This window comes from Poromitra crassiceps (genome assembly GCF_964638095.1).
Source record: "Poromitra crassiceps genome assembly, chromosome: 7".
Taxonomy (NCBI): Eukaryota; Metazoa; Chordata; class Actinopteri; order Beryciformes; family Melamphaidae; genus Poromitra; species Poromitra crassiceps.
In genome coordinates this window covers 59,379,950-59,401,737 of record NC_139628.1, presented here as the reverse complement: position 1 = coordinate 59,401,737, position 21,788 = coordinate 59,379,950, and the positions used below count along the sequence as shown (strand labels likewise).

General features: G+C 44.3%; 1 protein-coding gene across 1 annotated transcript in view; it reads left to right on the top strand.

Annotated features, from left to right (window-relative positions):
- LOC310780292 (retinal guanylyl cyclase 2-like) overlaps positions 1–21,788 on the top strand; it is a gene marked incomplete at both ends in the record, with an annotated part of 119,723 nt that overhangs the window by 37,138 nt on the left and 60,797 nt on the right. Inside the window, 3 exons of the mRNA XM_083640851.1 lie at positions 3,529–3,748; positions 14,497–14,572; positions 21,577–21,661. Coding sequence (XP_083496977.1) covers positions 3,529–3,748; positions 14,497–14,572; positions 21,577–21,661 — 381 coding nt within the window. The remainder of the gene's footprint in view (positions 1–3,528; positions 3,749–14,496; positions 14,573–21,576; positions 21,662–21,788) is intronic.

Sequence of the window (21,788 nt, the reverse complement as noted above, 5' to 3'; positions counted from 1 at the left end):
GGCTATCTCAAGCCAGCAGTATCAGTATAAACTTAGACTTGACCTAATTTAATTTAATAATATGGCATCAGCCGATCCAATAGCTCAGATATAAATTCAAATAGCTGGTGAATAAACTTAGTCCTGAACTGCTGAGCGGGCTATCACAAGCCAGCAGTATCAATATAAACTTAGACTTGACCTAATTTAATAATATGGCATCAGCCGATCCAGTAGCTCGGATATAAAATCAAATAGCTGATGAATAAACTTAGTCCTGAACTGCTGAGCGGGCTATCTCAAGCCAGCAGTATCAGTATAAACTTAGACTTGACCTAATTTAATAATATGGCATCAGCCGACCCAGTAGCTCAGATATAAAATCAAATAGCTGGTGAATAAACTTAGTCCTGAACTGCTGAGCGGGCTATCTCAAGCCAGCAGTATCAGTATAAACTTAGACTTGACTTAATTTAATAATATGGCATCAGCCGATCCAGTAGCTCAGATAGATTTTAGCTGGTGAATAAACCTAGTCCTGAACTGCTGAGCGGGCTATCACAAGCCAGCAGTATCAGTCTAAACTTAGACCTAGACTACCTAGACCTGAATTAGCAGTATAATATTAGTCATCCTAAATAATCCTAATAAATTTTGATTTGACCTAATTTTATTGTTGTCTATAGAGTTAGTTCCACCTCTGCGCAGATTCCCCCGCTCTCTTCTCTCTCTCCCCCTCAGGTGTCCTTCATTGGCCTGACGTACACCCCACCGCTGCAGCCCTAGGTCCGGCCGTCATCGCCCTAGCCACCTGTCGTCACTCTAGGCCATCTACCCACTACTCCTTCTACTGTCTGACACCCCGGGCTCATCACCATCACCGACCCTCATCCTCATCATCCTGGTCACCTGCTTGCCTAAGGGAAGGGGGGGGTGCCCCCCCAGCACCCCCCCCCCCCGCCGCCTCATCATCACCTCCAACTCCTATCCTCCCCTCCTCTTAATCATCACCTCCGACTCCTATCCTCCCCTCCCCTCCTCTTAATCCATGTCACCAACGCGGACTCATGGATTCCTCAGATCATCCTCATGGAACTCCCAATCTTGTTACCCCTTTTTTCACCTAGCTAATTAACTAGTATTCTCTAAACCTACGAACACTTAAAGACTGCATTTTCTATTTCTTTTTGGACTCTACTTTCTAGATTTTCAACTCCCTTCCCTGATCTTAGGATAATTTAAAAATTACATTTTTATATCCCTTCTGTTGGACTCTTTTTTACATTTTCAATTTTCTGTTCTCTTGTAAATTTTATTTCCATAATAAACCATTCACAGAGTTTCATTATCGGAAACTCTGTGCATGGTTTAGCCCGGCATCTCTCGGCCTGTCTCGGAGGGGAGTCCCCAGATGGGGGTCCGCTGCTGTGGCCTGGGTGGGCCTGTCCCCCGCGTGGCCTGCTCTCACGCTCTCAGTCACTATGCTGGTGGCTGGGGGCTGGGGGGGCGGGTCGCGTGGGGGCTGGGTCCGCCCGGGCCGCAGCGATGGGCCCCTAGCACAACGACCTCACAAGGTTCCTCCTCAGCCAAGTCACTGGGGCAATCCATGTGGCGATCCATGTGTGGATTGCCACCATATGGTGGAAAGGTTTTCTTGCGTTCACTGGGGGTGAGGGGGTGCCGCTGTGTCCCGGCCTGGCCTTCCCTCCCACGCCTTATGTGGGCGGGGGCCGGGTCGGGGGGCATCGGTGCTCTTCATCACTGGTCGAGGGCTGCCGGTTGGTTTAGAACAGCTTAGGTAGGCGATAGATTAGCTACAGCCTAAGGCTGACCTGTTAGTGTTCAGGCTAAAATCAGACTAGAGCAGGGTAGGATAGGCCAGATTAGGCTGTAGATTAGCTAGATACTATGTCCCAGTTAGCTCTGGTTAATGCTTAGAGTAGTCAGTTGTCTGATCTTCTCCCCCCCCCCCCTCTCTTTCCCCCTTCCCCCGCTTCTTCCCTTCTTCCCCCTTCTTGTTCTCCTCTCTTTCCATGCTCTTTCCTCCCCCACATCCCACCGCCCCCCCCTCCCTTCTCCTGCTCTCTCCTCCTTCTCCCCCCCTCTGCTCCTTCTCCTCTTCTCCCCTATTTTCCTGAATCCCTGCCACTTCCTGCTCTCCCTTCTCTCACATTCCCCCTGCTCTCCTTCCCCTGCACCCTCCCACCTCTCCTTCTCTGCCTCTCTCCTCCTCTCTGTCCTCCCCCCTCTCTCACATTCCCCCTGCTCTCCTTCCCCTGCACCCTCCCACCTCTCCTTCTCTGTTCTCTCCTCCTCCACATTTCCCATTTTCTCCCCACCCTCGCCCTAATCCGGGCCCGTATCCTACTCCCTCCCTCCACCCTAGACCCTACCTCTACTCTACCTCCCCTGTACCCTTCCACCTCTCCTTCTCTGTTCTCTCCTCCTCTCTGTCCTCTCCCCTCTCTCACATTCCCGCTGCTCTCCTTCCCCTGCGCCCTCCCACCTCTCCTTCTCTGTTCTCTCCTCCTCTCTGCCCTCTCCTCCCTCTCACATTCCCCCTGCTCTCCCTCCCCTGCACCCTCCCACCTCTCCTTCTCTGTTCTCTCCTCCTCCACATTTCCCATTTCTCCCCACCCTCGCCCTAATCCGGGCCCGTATCCTACTCCCTCCCCTCCCCCAACCCTAGACCCTACCCCTACCCTGGCTCTCCCTCCCCTGCACCCTCATCTCTCCTCCTCTGTTCTCTCCTCCTCCACATTTCCTATTTTCTCCCCACCTCCCCCCTCTCCTCCCTCTCCCTCCCTCCTCCACTCTCCTGCTTTCTTCAAATGTTCAAATGTTATCTTTATTCTGTATATTCTTGTTACTGTGTGTTAGCTAGAATCAGCTAGACATACTTTCTGTGAAGCCCTCTGAGACATGCTTGTGAATTAGGGCTATATAAATAAACTTGACTTGACTTGACTTGAGCTAGTGTCAAGGTATACGTCATTCAAATCTGGAAAACTACAAGATCGTTGCATTTCCAATTACGTGCGACCCGCAATGACAAGGAATATCTGATTGTCTGTTGAAAGTCACATTGGGAGATATCCCATTCATATCAGGTTTATTTCCACAGAGTGAGGCCCGAAACAGGTCTGAGAATACAAGTCGTGTTTACCCGCCATTTTCCCTGTGAGCTTTTTTTTTTTTTTTTGGTCACACCAAGCAGTGTAAATGTGGCTTAAATGTCAGCTACAGACTTTTTGCAGTGCACCACGGAAATATCGTATTTACTGTACCCTTTGGTTTGGTAATATCACGTGTCAGTTACACACTCTTTGGTATGGTAATATCTCATGTCAGTTTACACTCTTTGGTTTGGTAATATATCATGTCAGTTACACACTCTTTGGTTTGGTAATATCTCATGTCAGTTAAACTCTTTGGTTTAGAGTGATCTCATCTCAGTAACACACTCTTAGGTTTCGAGTCATCTCGTGTCAGTTAAACATTCTTTCGTTTGGAGTCATCTCATGGCGTTTACACACTCTTTGTTCCTAGATGCTGTCTGGCGGTCAGAGGGGGCGGGGCTTGCAGGCCAGGTACGTGGTGTTGGACTGTGATGGAGACAGACTCGTACCGACACACACGCTCGCACCAACACACACACATGGTGCTGTTGGAGGACTGAGAGCTCTGGGCCGTTCCTTCATCTTCCCCGGAGGGAAACCCCCGTCTGCCAGCTTCTGTTGGTTCAGCCCAGACCAGGCCTGCAGCGGAGGTAAGGCTAAGTTAGCCATGAGCTACGTTTGCTAACTAAGTGTTCGCCAGGCTCAAAACCCCACCGATAATAACTGTTAACCTGTTGGAGTCATGGTCTTTCCATAAGGCCCGTCAGCTTTGATATCTGTTGGCTAGTTGTTTTTACGGAGGTATAGGCAGCATACTGTTTCTGGTCATTTCCGTTTTATAGCAGACAAAGAGTTTAAACAAGACAAGACGCAAAGCTGTTCTGCTTTTATTTACAAGCAGTGCTGATGTCTCAGTCATTATGCTGCAGTAGTGGAGCAAGCTATTACCCTTCAGTTCTTATCAATGTAAGCTCTTTGTTGCAAATTGTTACGTGCATTGTTACAGCACGCATGCATGTTTTCATAGACCAACGGTTATAACTGGGACATTCTCAAGGCCAGATTAACACCCCCAGGGGCCCCTGGGCACTGAAGCTCCCAGGGCCCCCCCTACACCCTAAATATCACAGTATAAAACATATAAAACACATTTTAATCATATATATATATATATATATATATATATAATTGTTTTAATTGACATTACAATTCCAATACAAAACAGCAGAGGGTGCTGCAACACCACAAGCACCCCCACTTCCGGCACCCCTGGTCACCACTTGCCCACAGGCATCCAATGACACTCAATCATGACTTAATCTTCTTGGATTTTTTTTTTATTCATCCTGATTGGTCTTAGATTTGTCTCATAGTTCTGTGGAGCCCGACATGAGCCCGACAAAAAAAAAAAAAAAAATTGAGGGCCCCTTCATACTGAGGGCACCTGCCCAGGTTGCCCATATGGTAGATCCGCCCTTGGACATTCCACATGTGGATCCACCCCAATCCAACAATAAATGGTCAATGCCAATTACAACATAACACATAAATTAGCCTGATTATCAATTGAACAGGGGAATTGCATGCAGGTGTGCACGCAGTCACTTGATAGGTTAGTCCAATGGTCCCCAAATGGTATGCTGCGGCACACTTGCAAGTCATGGGCCGTTTCTCAATAAGGGTTCTTGTGTGTTCTTGCGTTCTTGTGTCCCTGTGAAACATCATCAGTCGCAGCCCAAGTACTGTTCCAATGCAAAGTTCACATTTCGCCAAGAACGCTTAAAATTCCCGGATGTGTTCTCGACATGCCCACTTTACCGAGGATGCTCTGGTTGGTGACTTGTGTCAACTTGGCAAGACACATATCCCAGCATTCATTTCGGCATAAGCGGAGGCAGAACGCATGCAGAGAAGACGCCATAAGCTCCGGGAAGTTTTTTACAATTTAAAGTGTTATTTCATCACTAAATTAATTTCTGATGACTTTTGATGCCTACAAGCAGGGTAGGAGGTTTCAATAAGTGCCACTTTACGAAGATGTATGTTGAAAAATGGCAAAAAAGCTCCAGAGCACAATAGACCCTTCTCACGGGGGCCATTTTGTGTCGTAATGGCAGGGTAAACACAGGTGCCAGCAACACACTAATGAGGGTTTCCAATTTCCATGATTGGAAGTTGGAAACCCTCATTAGTGTTTTGCCTGCACCTGTGTTTACCCTGCGATTTCGACACAAAATGGCCCCCGTGAGAAGAGTCTATTGGCTGCATCTACATCAGCTGAGCTTTTTATTTGTGTAGTACTGCAGGTGGCCTCTGCGGTGGTATTGCGCAATACCCTCAAGAACACATCGTCTCAAACTGCCAACAGCGTTATGTGTGCTTGTGACCTAGCGAGTTCATTCTTCCAAGAACGACTAGCAAGAATGTTCTCCCCAAGAACACAAGAACAAGAACGCATTCTTGGTATTGAGAAACGGCCTAGGTGTGCCGTTGGATTTTGTGACAACCAGCTGGGCCCATCAGTTATAGATTTATTATGAAATATATAAAATTATGTCACTATTCTGATTAAACCTTGAAACTATTACGATACGATACGAAACGATATACTTTATTGTCAGTTCACACTGAAATTTGTCTTGCAAGACAACGGCAGTCCCATGCACAAACACATGACAAAGAGAACAAAACCAAAAATACAAAGATACATACACACATACAGCACACAGAGAGCACTGGTCACTGCTCCACTGACCCTCGGCCATGTTCTTGATTGAGCCTCAGGATCGACTGATGTATAAAGGACTTTCTTAGTCTGACCTTCCTGAAAGTTGGAATTAGGTATCTCCTGCCAGAGGGCAGGAGTTCATATTCTTCATGTAACACATGATTAGTGTTTGAGGCAATATTTCTAGCTAACCTCAATACATGTTGACATATGTAGACTCATATAGACTATGCAGTGGTTTACCTACAATTTTTGAACAAATATTCATCTGTCTAAGTAGTTGTGATTTTAAGGTAACAGACAGGCATCCATCCATACCAGGTGGTACTGCAGTACTGTAAAACACTCAAAATCACTGAGGTAAAAAATAATAGAAGAATCTGTTTACTAGCACCAAAAGATCTTAATCGGCGAAGAAAGTATAGTCTTTGCTTCGTTTTCTTACACAGAGAGTCTACATGGTCTTTCCATGACAGCAGGTGATCTATTGTTACTCCTAGGTATGTGAAGGAGCATACCTGTTTGATCTGTTCGTTATGGATAGTAACAGAGGAGCTGTGTGTGTCAGGTGGAGACCCAAAAACAATCTCTGCTGTCTTTTTTGCATTGATTAAGAGAGCATTGTTATCGCTCCACTCCACCACCTTATTTACTCTATGTTGGTGCAGTCCAGGGTCGCTAGAGCTATCAAGCAGAGAGATCAAAACTGTATCATCAGAGTATTTTAGAATATATTGATCTGGTGAGTTGGTACGACACTCAGATAAACATTCCACAGTGCGACAGTCGTCGGTGTAAAAAGTGAAAAGAAAAGCTGAGCTTACGCTGCCCTGGGGAGCACCAACATTAGTAGTTATTGCTGATGAGAGGGTTCGGTTCACTTTCACCATTTGTGTCCTGTTGGTAAGAAAGGAGACATACCAGTGGATTAAGTATGGATTCAGTTTCAGCTGTACCATCTTTGATATCAAAATGTCTGGCTGTATTGTATTGAAAGCTGATGAGTAATCCAAGAAAAGTGTTCTTGCATAATTATTGTTGGATTTATCTAAGTGTTTAGTGATGACATGTGCCAGGGTGACAACCGCATCTTCTGTACCACATCCTTTCTTATATGCAAATTGGCATGGGTCGATTTTATCCTTGGTTGTACTTACTAAAAACTGTAGCAGTATTCTTTCAAGTGACTTCATAATCACTGAAGTGAGTGCAATGGGTCTATAGTCCTTATGTTCTATTGTACCTGCAAATACCCTAACCCTAACCCAAAACACTATTCTAACTGATCAAACCTCGATACTACCTGCAAATGGGCCCAAAACACTTAAAAAAAAAATCTATATATGACCGCTCCACGCTCTACATATGAATGGACTCTTCCTTCTATAGTGCAGGTGAGCCTGCATGTACTCAGTGCTTGAAGCCAGAGACTCTCCAGTGGCGAGAACGCGTGCGCACATGTTTATAGGGAAGCAGTAACTTCGCTAGGTAACGTGATGCAGTTCAACACAACATCAAACAGTTTAACAGAGTTGTCAGAGTGCATTTCAAATGATTTCACTGATGTTTTCCCATCTCATTGACTGTCTCTCCCCAAACCCTCATGAAAACAAAGAAGATGATGATTAGATAAGAAAAAACTGTGTGTCAAATAGTCAGTCAGCCAGACAGCACAGATGGCAGTGGCAGAGTAACAGGTGGATGGACGGGAGGAAAATAGGTCAGAAACTGTCAGGTTTAATAACGGAATGTAAATTGCTCTCATACTTAATTAATTTGATTGGTTTGATTGGCTATTTTGTTAAATAATAAATATGTTAAGTAAATAAAAAGTATTTCCAGACTATTTTTGCATCAATATGTATACAAGTGTGCCTTGAAATTTTGGCTTTGGCCTTGGGCACTAACATTTTGAAAACCACTGGGCTAACGGTCAGAGGCTAACGCTAGCTATTTACCTTATCTGTCTATTATATGTCCGTTCGCATGGTCAGTCTGATGTCATCACCTGTTTTTACCAACAGCTTATTTTTTGGACTTTTGTCAACAAATACAGTGGCGAACGGTGTGGCTAATGACATCATCAGTGATGTCATAAGAGCATGTGTGATGTCATCAGTAATGCGAAGTTGAGCAATATGCATGCCAATAGGGCATGCAATGCCAATAGGGCAAACGAGGCCACACAGCAGCCGAGCTGCAGAGTGGGCTATCTATCTATCTATCTATCTATCTATCTATCTATCTATCTATCTATCTATCTATCTATCTATCTGTCTATGAACGGGAGCAAATGGGCAATGTTTTTCTGTCTGTTAAATGTTTTGTCCCACTGATTATTGACCAAAATCATCTTATGACATCACTGATGATGCCATAGACACTGATGATGTCATAGGCGCTGTGACATCATCAGTGATGTCATAGGCATTGTGACATCATCAGTGACAGTGATGTCATCAGCAGTGTTTGGCACGTTACTTTAAAAAAGTAATATATTACATATTACTCGTTACTATTTTCAAAAGTAATATTATTACTTTACTTATTACTCCATGCCAAAAGTAATTCGTTACATACTCGTTATATTACTTTTCCGTTACATTCCACACAAATGGCAATAGGCCTTTTTCACTGCAGCGATTTTGTGTCTAAAAGGCAGGAAGATGTTAATTAGGGCTTCCAACTTCCAGTCCATTTAGGTGTTCCAGTGCCGGAGCCCTAATTAGTTAGTTGGTAGTAGCTCTCCTACCCAGCAGTACAGTCTGTGTCGACCACCTGGAACTCCAACTGGTACAGTTTGTGGTTTCTGGGGTTTCTTAATTTTATTTTACATTTTCCTAGTGGTCTCAGTCTGCTTTTGTTGTACATCAGCAGTATGCTGAGATGTGAACCAAAGTGCCCTTCTGGGACATGTATTAAACTGATTGATTGATTGATTGATTGATTGATTGATTGATTGATTGATTGATTGATTGATTGATTGATCGCTCTGTGTGTGTTCAAGTTTCATGTCTGGATTTATCAGATTAATTGGGATGATATTGCAAGTGGCACCACAGTCAATTTGGAATTTTATAAGATCTTTGCCAAGCAGCATGCCAGCAAAGAGCTGTTTATTCTTATCATTCCCTTTGTCAGTGTCACTGTCCACTACATCCACATTCTCCATCTGTACTTCAGTAACACAGAGAATTTCTTCATATTCATCACTTTCACATTCTACCTTGTGCACATATTTCTTTCTCCTCTGTGCAGGATCTGCTCTACATTTCACTGCAAAGTGGTTTTCTTTGCCGCACTTTTTGCATGTCTTACCGTATACGGGGCATTTCTGTTTGCTTCTTTCATGCGTTTTCCCGCAAAACTTGCACTCCACTGTGTTGCTGTTTTGTCTCTGGCGTGCTGCTGCTCCTTGCAACGCATGCACCTCCTCCACCATCGGTCTGGAGATGGCCTTAATATTCTCTCTTGACAGCTCCGCAGCTCTGCAAAGCTGTATGCATGTGTCAAGTGTCAATTTCTTCTCCCGGAGCAGTCTCTCTCGCATGCCCGCATTGTTACTCCCACACACAATCCGATCACGAATGAGCGAGTCTCTCAAAGTCCCGAAGTTGCACGTCTTGGCCAACAGCTTCAGTTCTGTGACGTAACTGTCAATATTTTCAGTTGTGGCTTGGTTCCTTGTGAAAAAACGGTAACGTTCCACAGTCTCATTAACGCTGGGGTTACAATGGTCATCAAACTTTTTAATGATAGCATCTAACGTCCATGAACTCTTATCTGTATCTCCCATCAGCGTAACCAGTAGTTCTCTGCCACTCTCGCCGACAAGATAGCTGAAGAGCTTCAACTTCTGCTTCTCATCCTCGTCGGAGTCCATTGCTAAATCCACATACAGCACAAACTCGTCTCTCCAGGTCTTCCATGTCTTAGAAAGGTTCCTGGAGTCCAGGCACAATGTTTGTGGTGGTTTCAATCCCTCCATGACGCTTGGCAGGCTTCTCTCGGGTCAGGTCACGTTAGCTAGTTGACCATCTCTCCCTCCGGTTGCCGCAAAAATCACTCGTTACTTTGCGCTACTCAGGCTAAGTCCGCTGCCGCTGCCACCATGTTAAACTCTGTTCTTTTATATAGCCTCGGACTACAGAATTAATTATTTAGCCCAACTGGGTCACTGTTTATTTATAACTTCTTCGGCAGTCACTCTAGGTTACACCTTAGCCTGTTTACTTCCGGTGGGTAACAACAATACACGTCCGTGTGGGAACCATATTCAACAACAATAGTTCCTATTGTTACAGCAGCATGCGTGCGAGCCAGGGGCGGTTCTAGGCCCAAAAATAGTCTCAGCCCACCTAAAAAAATAGAGGCAAATCCAAATCCATGGTGGTCTTTAGTAGCAGTTTCTGACTACACTCAATGCGCTGTGTGCATGTCCCCCCCCCCCCCCTCCCTATGTTCTTAGGGTGGGCTGAGACAAAAATTTAGGGGGGTTCAGCCCACCCGAAAAGTTTCTAGAACCGCGGCTGCGCAGGCGCTCCCTCCTCCATCTATCTGCCTAATCCCACATCACTTCACACAGGTCACACACACAGTACAGCAGCGAAGTGGTCCTCCACAGTCCACACAATCGTTCTCCCCACTCATGATCAATGAAACTGTGAGGTGAGCATTGAGCAGTCAGAGTCGTTAGTAGTTACTTAATTAGCGCATATTGATATGCAAATTAGCGCGTAACATTGTTTCGTAGGCTAAACAAAAGAACTTGTCGCTGTGCCTGCCAGACAAACAGGTGGACTGGAGGAAGGTAGGTAGGCTACCATGGCACCAGCCAGCCATGTCATGCTAGCTCGCAGTAAAGCGGGTGTAAATGGATGCAATGTTTTTTGAGAAACATATGAAGTGACAAACATATTTTCAAACGGGTCCCTTGTTATCTGAATGAAATTAAGCCCTTCAGAATCGAAACTCCTGCTTTAGTGTACAGTATATTATTATCTTGTCGGAATATTATTCCAGCCAATAAGTTAGGAAGTTCCCTTTTGTAATTTTACTTTTGTTTTGCCTACAAAGCAAAATGTTACTTTACTTGAAACTCCCCTGAAGTGATTTTGGTATTATTTATGCAAGCATAATTCTACCATATAGTAACCTGTATGCAGAATATATATAGTATATATAGGGAAACAATTATTTTTTCATCGCTGTAAAACCACAGAACGGTAAAGAAGATATTGATGTGTGTAGTTCTTCATAGATCTAGTCTCTTCATTTTGATCTCAAAGTGCGCCAGTTTGATCCATTTTTACTTGAAACTGTACAAATTTTTCTTCCGGCGGGGCATGCCCCCGGACCCCCCTAGGGGTTCAGTAGTCCATGACCTTTGGGTGGGCTGAGCCCACCCAAAGCTCTGATGCTAAAACCGCCCCTGGTGCGAGCGCTGTTACGCCCCTTTTGATGGAGCCTGCCAACAGAAATCTGTCTCGAGAGATTATAATAGAACTAACTGTGTGTGTGTTAGAGCAGGGCTACCCGGCCCGTCGGACTCGGAACCCGAACCCGGCCGACTTACGGGCCGGGTTCGGACAGAAACATTGAAGTCGCGTTCGGGCTCGGGCCGGGCTCGGTCACGTAATCAGTCACTTGTTTTTGCCTTCAAATATATCTATCATCAGCTCCTGAGCTAATTTACTACGTTAATGAAAGCACCTGAAGGCATCGAATGAAACACGCCCAGACATGCACTCTGCTGCTCTGCCCGGAGTCAGCTGCGTGTCGGCTCAGCGCTGGTGTCGCGGACACCGTGCAGTACTTCTTTCAGCGATGTGGGACTGTGTGGGCAGTGCACGGCACGCACAAATTAGGCTGTTTGGTGCTTTGCTTTGTACATTACGTATTAATCATTGACTGCTTTGAATTACGAGGACTGATTTTGGTTTGGGATTATATAGGGCTGTTTATAGGCTGGACAGACTCATTGAATTATGCGCTCGCTGCTCTCCGAGGGGGAAAAAAAAATCAGGGAGGGGGTTCGGGCCGGGCTCGGACAGATTATCAATTGACACCTGTCGGGCCGGGCCGGGCTCGGCTAATAATGTGACGGGCTCGGTCGGGTTCGGTAAGGAAAATTCAGCCCGAGCCCAGCTCTAGTGTGTGTGTGTGTGTGTGTGTGTGTGTGTGTGTGTGTGTGTGTGTGTGTTAGGGCTGTTGAAACGAATTTTGATATTCGAATATTATTCGAATTTAATAATTATGAACGAAATTCGATTATTAATTTTAACACGTTGACTGCCACTGACGTATCGATTTTTTTTTTTGACGGTGCTACGTGGATCAATGCCCCCCGCGTCTCCTATGGAGATATTGGAAGTATTGAATGTGTATAATCTATTTTACCGACCAGCTAGGTGGCGACGGTCCTCTCCCGACAGAGATAAAGTCAACCAAAAGCAGCCGCCTCCCGCGGCTGCTTCCTCCATTCTCAAGGAAATGGCTTGGCGATTTTACAGTCAGAAACGAACGAGCCTCATTCTCATACTGTAGGCGGGGACGCTTTCGCGCTGCTGCGGTGGGGGGTTCCAGAAATGGACTGGGTGAGCAGCAAAGCCTAGAGTCGCACGGGGCTTCGGCTCTCAAACCCAAGAGACGAGTGAGACCTATCCACACTCGCTGCCAGGGAGGGAGGCTGCTCAAACTCGCTGCCAGGGAGGGAGGCTGCTCAAACTCCCAGCAGCAGAGCACTCGCTTGTGACAAACGCAGGCTGAAAGCCACTAGACACGCCCACGGAGGGAGGAGTTGAAGGAGAGGGCGTTCGGAACTATATTGTTTGGATGTCTGATCTCTCACTGATGCCAAAAATAAATGGTTAAAGTGACTGTTCTGCCTGTTTGATTGAATTTCACAAAACTGCGATTATCTCAGCTTTCACTCTCAGACGCTAAAACCATGCTGTACTCAACGGCTAATATCTACATAACTACTAACTCTACAAACTACAAAGGGTTCCAAAAGCACGCACAAATCGCTTGAGGAACAGTTTCTTCCCGCAGGCCACGAGACTCCTTAACATACACAAATAGTGTAGTAGTCGTACCGTACCGTACTGCAGCTGCTACCATTATGTATGCCTAATGTTTAATTGTATGTCTAACAAGGTACATGCTATTTGCACCTGTATGTCAATTACGTCGAATTTAAAATGTCTGAACACGTCTAACGTATGCACAATGCCTAATGTTTAATTGTATGTTTAATAAGGTACATGCTATTTGCACTGTATGTCAAATACGTCGAATTAAAATGTCCGAACATGTCTAACGTATGCACATAACATGTGCACCTATGTGCAATGAATATGCCACTGACTTGTCTTATCGCTATTCTGCCTCATTGCCTATTGCTGCTTAGTATTGCTTATTGATGCCTATTTCTTATTGCCTATTGCTCATTGCTTGTTGCCTATTTGTACTATGTCGTAAACGGAGTCCACAGCACAAGAATTTCACACGTGATACTTGTACCATGGAGTGACAATAAAAATCTTGAATCTTGAATCTTGAATCTTGAATCTTGAATCTTGAATCTTGAATCTTGAATCTTGAAACTAACTCTTTTAGACAGAGAAAGCACACATTCTATTAGTACTTTTGTGAACTTTGTGTTGACAAACTCCAAGCAGAAAAGAATCCTCGGCTCTTGTAAAATGAGCCAGAATCCTCAAAAAAACGGCTTGGCAAAAGCTACCTACAGCAAAAAAAAACGGCTGGCAGTCAATGTGTTAAAAAAAAACGAATATTTTATTTTTTTATTTTTTTATTTTTTTTTATTTTTTTTTAGAACACTAGAACAGTGACAAGTTCTGACAACATACTTGAAGAAAAGATTGTTAACTGAAGTTGACTGTTGAAGCTGCTACTGATGTAAACCTACCTGTAGCTCTTAAAATGTATGTTCATTCATTGTTAACTGAAGTTGACTGTTGAAGCTGCTATACTGAATGTAAACATGTAGCTCTTAAGTGCAATACGTGACTGATTTTTTTTTGTTCATGGCTCATTGTTGTTTTGGCAAAGTTTACTTATTTGTTTATTGATAAGGAGCTCAAACAAAGGCTGTGTCTTTTTTTATTATCAATTATTTTATTTTAGCATTTCAGACAGCACCAATACATCACTGATGAATATTAACTAAGCTCTGGTTATCTGACCTATTTTCTAATGCAATGAATGTATGTACATTGTACAAGGAACATGTTTTCTTAAATAAACATCATTGCTGGACTATTTGTGATAAGCCTAATATTATTTTGAAGATTCATCCACCATTCACTTTTCCATCTACATTTGGTAAAATGCTTAGAAAAAGTTTTACTTGGTCAAACCCAAAGATTCAGCTATATTTAGAATCAGAACATAACATAAGAGAAGACAACAATTCACTCAGACCAATTTTTTTTTTTTTTTTTTTTTTTTTAATTCAATTAAAAATTAATTAAAATATTCGAATATAATTCGAATATTAAAATGTATAAAGCACTGAAATTCGAATTTGATTATAGAGGGAGATTGACAGCCCTAGTGTGTGTGTGTGTGTGTGTGTGTGTGCGCAGGTTAATTATCTCATCATGAAACAGAATTATGATATTACAACTAACTGTGTTTCTACAGGTTTCGAGACAGTGACTCTGTTGTTCCTGTTCCTGCTGCTGTGTGTGCTGATTGGAGCTTCTCTCTACTGGGTCAGGTTAGAAGCCCCATATACACGCACACCCACACACAAACATACACGCACGCACGCACGCACGCACGCACACACACACACACACACACACACACACACACACACACACACACACACACACACACACACACACACACACACACACACACACACACACACACACACACACACACACACACACACACACACACACTAGGGCTGGGATGATGTAATTTGTCCTCAGGGTTGGGAGTCAGCTTTCCCAGTGATGTCACTCAAGCAATTGTGATGTCATCAGGGATGTCATCACTGGGTCATCAGTGATCTCATCAGTGAGTGATGTCAACAGGGATGTCATGCAAGCATTTTGAGGGTTGTCAGTAAGTCAGTCAGCCTCGCTTCCGACCTTCAGACAGAGCCAGATATAGGCCGGCAGCTAGCTGCTTATTTGTATGGGGGTTTTTTTGCGGCCAGTTCTTGGATTTAATGTGACATAGTGATCCACTACCACCAGAGATGGGAAGTAACAAGGTACAAATATTTCGTTACTGTACTTCTGTAGATTTTTCGTGTATCTGTACTTTATGTATCTGTATTTTTATGAAGACTTAACGTTTACTCTCCACATTTTAACACAAGTATCTGTACTTTCTACTCCTTACATTTTCAAAACAATTAGTTTTAATGCACGACAACAATGTTTAAAGAAAGACCGAGAAGAAATGGGGCAGAATTAATAGAGATAGCTTATTCCAGGCTCTGCCAATAGACCCTTTTCACGGGGGCCATTTTGTGTCAAATTGGCAGGGTAAACACAGGTGCAAGCAACACACTAATGAGGGTTTCCAAATTCCAATCATTGGAAGTTGGAAACCCTCATTAGTGTTTTGCTTGCACCTGTGTTTACCCTGTCTTTTCGACCCAAAATGGCCCCCGTGAGAAGGGTCTATAGTATGAAATGGCACTCGTCCGGTCCCCTAAATGTCAGCTTGTGATTGGCTCTCTGTATCTCCTCCCCTGCCCAGAGCAGCTCACCAGAGATGTCCGACTCTGCAGTCTGCTGGGTAACTTTCGGTTTAGCCCTCGAGTTACTCTGAGTCTGCTAACTTGAATGGGCTAAAATAATTTAATTGTGTGGCACTTCTAGACTTTCTAAATGTTATTGGACCAAATGGATCAGAATCTGATAGTGAAATGGATCATTTCACTCATCTCAAAAGCATGTATCCAGCTCAGCTCAGCTCAGCTGACTCCAGACCAGTAGTCATACTCGCACCCGCTGAACTGATATGCAGAGCCCGGTCCGCTCACAGGCCCATACCACGAATGGAGGATAAACAGATCCAGGATCTGTCTTTTGATCTGGTTTGGCTTAACCAGATCAAAGCAATAAAACTATTCGGTACCACAACATCAGCTGGGTCTGTTAATTCAGGATTTCCTTATCAGCTCTGAGCTCGTGCACCTGAAAATGCGTGTGAACAGGAGATCATGCCCACAAAACAGGTGTGGTCTGTAACAACTAGCCAATCACAATGCAATATGGACAGCTCTGGATTTTACAGCGTCAGCGTCTATTTCCTCATTCATTGAAAGCCACATAAAAGTGTATTAATTAACTGAGCTTTACTGCATGTCAGCATCAAAGTCTGCGTTGGATATGAGTCTGTTACTGAAGGACTGTCTAAAGATACCGCTTTTATTCACACCAGTCATTTGATCTTTGCTGCCGTTTCTGCCTACAGCAGATTAATATAATGTACCGGTACTCAATAAAACCTGCATGTGTTTTTTGCGAGTAGAAGTGTAAACTCAGTCTAAATTTCCAAAATCCGCAGGCCTTTAGATCATAGATTTAACGTTAGAAATATAGGCTCTGAATCAATACAGTGCGGGCGTAGTTTTAATTTAATTTTAAAATAGCCTATAAAAATAGCAGCTCCGTTGCACACAGAGCAACTTAGTGCGCTTTGGAGACGTTTATGGTAACCTTTTTACACAGGTGATTTAATGATATTTCTCCACGCAGCGTTCAGCTGCAATCGGCACGGTCAAACCTGCTTGGGAGCAAATAAAAATTAATACCTCACGCTGGAGGAACAAACCATAATCTTATTGAAATATGAAGAATTCAAAGATGTAATAAAAATCAAAGGCAACATCGCTGCACATAATAATCACAGAAAGGAGGGCTGGCAAAAAAATTACAGATTGTCTCAATGTTATTCAGCTTGCCTTGCTTGATTTTCCCACCGAAGTTCAGCATCTCCGTTGCGCACACGCTTCTGGACCAGGTTAACTCTGAAGCATAAGTTGCTATGGAAATATATCTCGGTAAGGAGTTAACTAGTGTCGTAGCACGGCAACCGCAGGGTTAAACCTGAAGTTCCCTTGCTAAGCCACTAATCTTGCTTCGTGGTATAGGCCTCAGCTCTGCTCGAGCTAGACTCAGCTCTCAGGCTTAATCCGTTTCACTACTGTAAGACTGAGAATATTACTATTTAATTCTTTTCATAACGTTAGGTGGTGCTGTTGGAAGCCTTGCATTGGAGAGCCAATCATGAGTGTTGTGGGCGGGCCTGCTTTCTGGGAGCAGTGACGCTCATGCAGAACCGGTGCTGTCGCGTTTGCGGAGAAACATATTAATCACTTAGAAACAAACATAACCTGTTAATAGGACGTGTTTCACCCGGCCCCGGCGGCTAGAGGTCTTTCCCCCAGCGATATGCCCGACTCCCGAGGCTACGTTACAGAGCCTGCTGTCTGATGACTTCACAGCGCTTCACAGTAGCAAGCGGGCCACTTCAGGGTAGGACAAATTATTGTAAAATAAACAACAGGTATAAACTCTCTTTGCAGCACATCAGTGTCTTGCTCTATATTGGAACTATGAAACATTGCATTTCCGCTACCAAATAAAATTCTAATAATGAATGTAGGTGTGTCTGCTGCCGGCCGTTCTCGCCGGGCTCAATGAACCAGATTTGGAACAGTAAATTCCCAGACGTTTGGTGGTTAGGTGGCGCCGCTCACCAAACGTCTGGAAACCGAGACTATGCTCGAGCTGACTCCAGACCAGCAGTTATACTCATTGAACCACTCAATTCATTATGCGCGGACTGTTGTTTTAAACTATGTTGTCATTTAGCAGTTAATCTCCGAAAGGCAGCGGCTGCAACTTGCAGGCATTTTTTTATTTCATTATTAAATATTTACCTTTGCTAGAGGAACGTTAAGTGAATAGCCTAGTTTCTAACGTGATGGGGAGCAAAAAACTAGCTTGTCAGCTCGAGCTCAGGAGTGGTGACAGGAGGAGAGTAGAGCGAGCAGGGAGGGGCTCCGGGCTGGGCTGACACGCCAAGCTGCGGAGCTGGGAGAGGGGCACGAGGAGTAATGAGTGAGCTCAAGGCAGCGAGGGGCTGTGGGCTCTGCTATGCTGGGCTCTGCTCTCTCCGCTCACCCTTCAGCTCAGGACAGGGAGGGGATTTTGCCTCCTGGAGAGCGAGTACTGAGTTGAAACAAGTGCCAAAGTGGTTGTTTTCTCACAGCAATTAACTTGATATGGGGGGGGGGGGGGGGTGGGGGCGAGTCAGACAATACTTGTGAGTCCCGAGTCAGTAAAAAGAGTTAAAAAGACTGGAGGACCAAGGCACTTCTTCTAGCAAAGTTAAAAAAGCTTTATTAAAGGCTTAAAGTCCCTGGAAACCAAAATCCACAAAAACGTTCTAACTATGTTATTTAGGGTCTTATGTTAGTAATTGTGTCCCTCAGAAATTATTATACATTACTTTCAACCAGTGCTGTAGTGGTAAAAAAAAAGGTGGGTAAACTATACTTTTGACTCGAGGCAGCTTTCTCACGCTTTCTAACGGCGGATAAATACGGTAAGCTTCCGTGACCGATATACAAGACAAAATATGAGAGTATATAGAACAACTTAATCTGAATCATATAGCCCTATAAGGTATATCAGGGGGTTCCCCCACATTTCTGAGTAGCCAGCCAGATAGAAAAAGTAGCTGGCTATGGGATGGGCCTTGCCCCTCAAGGGGGGTCCGGGGGGATTCTCCCCCGGAAGATTTTCTTTTTACATTTTAAAGTAAAATTCATCAACCTGGTGCATTTGAGAGCAAAATGAACTACACACATCTCTAATGTGTTGTGACTTTACAAATAATTAGGCCTAAACAATCAATATAAAATGTATTTAATGAACATTTGTTGAATTTCTCAAAAGTTAAATTATACAGTAGGTAGCCTACTTTAAAGGACCTTGTATGAACCTAGTATATAAAGTTCTCTCTCTCACACACACTGTACCTGTGATTGTCAGCTTCAGCTTTATAGCTAAAAGTATGTAGACAGATTGAATCTGTGATTCTTGAATACCAATATATAATTCAAACTGTCCACAAACACATTGGGCAAGGATAGGTAGACAACATACTATACTGTACATGGAAATAAAAGTGGTTCTGCCACTCTGGCCACAAAATTTTAGTCAGCCAATATTTATTTATACAGATCTCGGCACAACAAACACCAGTATGTTTCTAGATAGTTTTCAACATGGTCGTATTATTTTGGCTTTATACAGTAGCACCTGGACTATTCAAGTCGACTCGCACGCACCTAATGTTACAAACTTTACTTGATCAGAGGGAAATCAATCATGTTTCTTACACCAGTGATTCACTCTTCAGTTGTAAAACGGTGAGCCTATATGATTTTCCCCACTCCGGACACACATTTTTAACCAACCTTACCTATGTTCAGCTCTCCAAATGCGCATTGCGCATCGCTGGCACAATGGCACCGTTAAGTTGTTTGAAGGGAGCGCTGTCTGGGCAGGCAAGCACAGCTCGATAAAGGCACCAACGTGACCGGGGCCGTGTACCTTTCCCGCGGAGCGCTCCACAAAGATAGGCTACGGTTCACGGAGATCCTGGTCAGTGCCATGCCCATGTGTAATCTTTTTTCTTTTCTTTTGGTGTGTGACGTGCTTGGCGTGGTCTCGGCATCAACGGAGTTTACGCGAACGTGTTAAAACTTGTGCAATAATAAGTGTGCATAAACGATTTAAACATGTGAGTAAACGATCTTAAAAGGTGCCTAAATGCTGCAGAGCATTGAAAAAGGTACGTAAACGCCGTTTACGTGCGTTTAGCCACCACTACAGCCCTGCTTTCAACCCAAAGCCTTAAAATCGACACTTTTCTACAAGATTGTACAAGGTACTTCCTCATTGAAGAGAGCAGTGCGCAAGGTGCTAAAATGCAGGAGCTTATGACGTCATAAGCTCTATATAACCTTTGTACACGCGCGCAATCCGCACCCACCCTCCTTTTGTCCGTTCTTTGCCCCCAGTGACAGAGCTCCCTCGCTGTCCATCTCCCTCCCACTCTGTGTGCCGTCGTGCCAAGCGCTATGCTTTTCTCTCTCTCTCTCTCTCTCTCTCTCTCTCTCTCTCTCTCTCTCTCTCTCTCTCGGGACTAGTGAGAGAGAGAGCACAGAGAGAGACACACAGGCTGGTGACGTGAGGTTACTCTCTCTCACACACATTCACACACACACACACACACACACACACACACACAGACACAGTAGCGCTGTGCAGTCGCAGCAAGTCTCTCTCCCTCTCCGAGCAACGAACACACACACACACACACACACACACACACACACACACGACACACGCACTCATCTCTTTCTCCGTTTCCCTCCCCCCCTCTGTCTCGCGCTCTCTCTCTCTCTCGGAAAACCTGCTGCAGACGGGACACGCCCACACAGTCCGCGGGAGAAAATACACTCTAAAAACTAATTGATTCTCATGACTTTTGCCATGACTGTCAAACCTAAATTTATATACTTTGCGACGTTCATCATCGTTCAAATTTGGCTGGTGGCTTATTAACATATGGTCCTGTGATGTGATGATCTAAAAATGCTAAATAATAAAGAAATATTTCTGGTTTCCAGGGACTTTAAGTAAAGGATGTTGGTACTTTTCCCATCTCTGACTACCACAGCAGCTACAACCCATACAGTCTGTGGTGATTTAATGTGATGTAGTGATCCACTACCACAGCAGCTACAACCCATACAGTCTGGTGGTGAAGTAGAGCACAGTGTATGTGACAGAGGTGGCAGTGTATGACGGAGTTGACAGTGTATGTGATGGAGTTGATGTGTATGTGATGGAGATGACATGTATGTGACAGAATTTACGGTGTGTGACGAGTTGACGTGTATGTGACGGAGTTGACAGCTACTTATATAGCTGCTGGCCGCAGCTAAAACGATGTATCGAATGAAATAGTCTATTGATATCGGTATCACTCTAAGGTCGGTACTGGTATTGACACTGGTTTTACATTTTTACCAGGCAGCTGGCTGCAGGCCTACGTCTGAAGGACCGAAGACTGAATCACAACTCTCAAAATGGCTGACACACAAGCCTCAAAATGCTCGAGTGACATCACTGATGACATCACTCACTGATGACATCTTATCTATCTATCTATCTATCTATCTATCTATCTATCTATCTATCTATCTATCGATCAATGTTTGTTCCTTGTCTATTCTCTGTTCTCTGTTTAAATTTTTGTCCCACTGATGTCATAGTGATGTCATAAGAGAAAAATCATGTTATGACATCACTGATGATGTCATAGGCACTGATGATGTCATAAGAGCATATATCATCTTATGACATCACTGATTATGTCATAGGCATCAGTGAGCAGGCCAGGTCACACAGCAGCCGAGCTGCGGGCGAGGCCGCGCAGCAGCTGCGCAGTGTATGCAAGCTGCAGGGCCAGGTGGGCGAGGCCTCGCAGCAGGCGAGCTTAGGAGTCGAGCCTAATCACTGCTAACATCACAATTGCTCAAGTGACATCACTCACCAGTGCCATTCACAAATTGCTTTTTGCGCTTGGATTAATTGAACCCCGAACACACACATTATTATAACATCACAATCACTACTCACATATTTCACCCTGTCTGTCTGTCTGTCTCAACAGAAACCACAGAAGAAGAGGGAACAGCACAAAATTAATCCTAACTTTGGATGACATCGTCTTCATCGACACTCAGATCAGCAGAAAGGTTAGGACTGATGTAACGAGCTGCTGCTCAGATAGAGCCCAGGTGGTGCCCAAGCACCTGCCCTTTTAGCCTCTGACTGATATTATGTGCCCTTTTTACAAGACACATTACTGTGTTTCAGAGATAA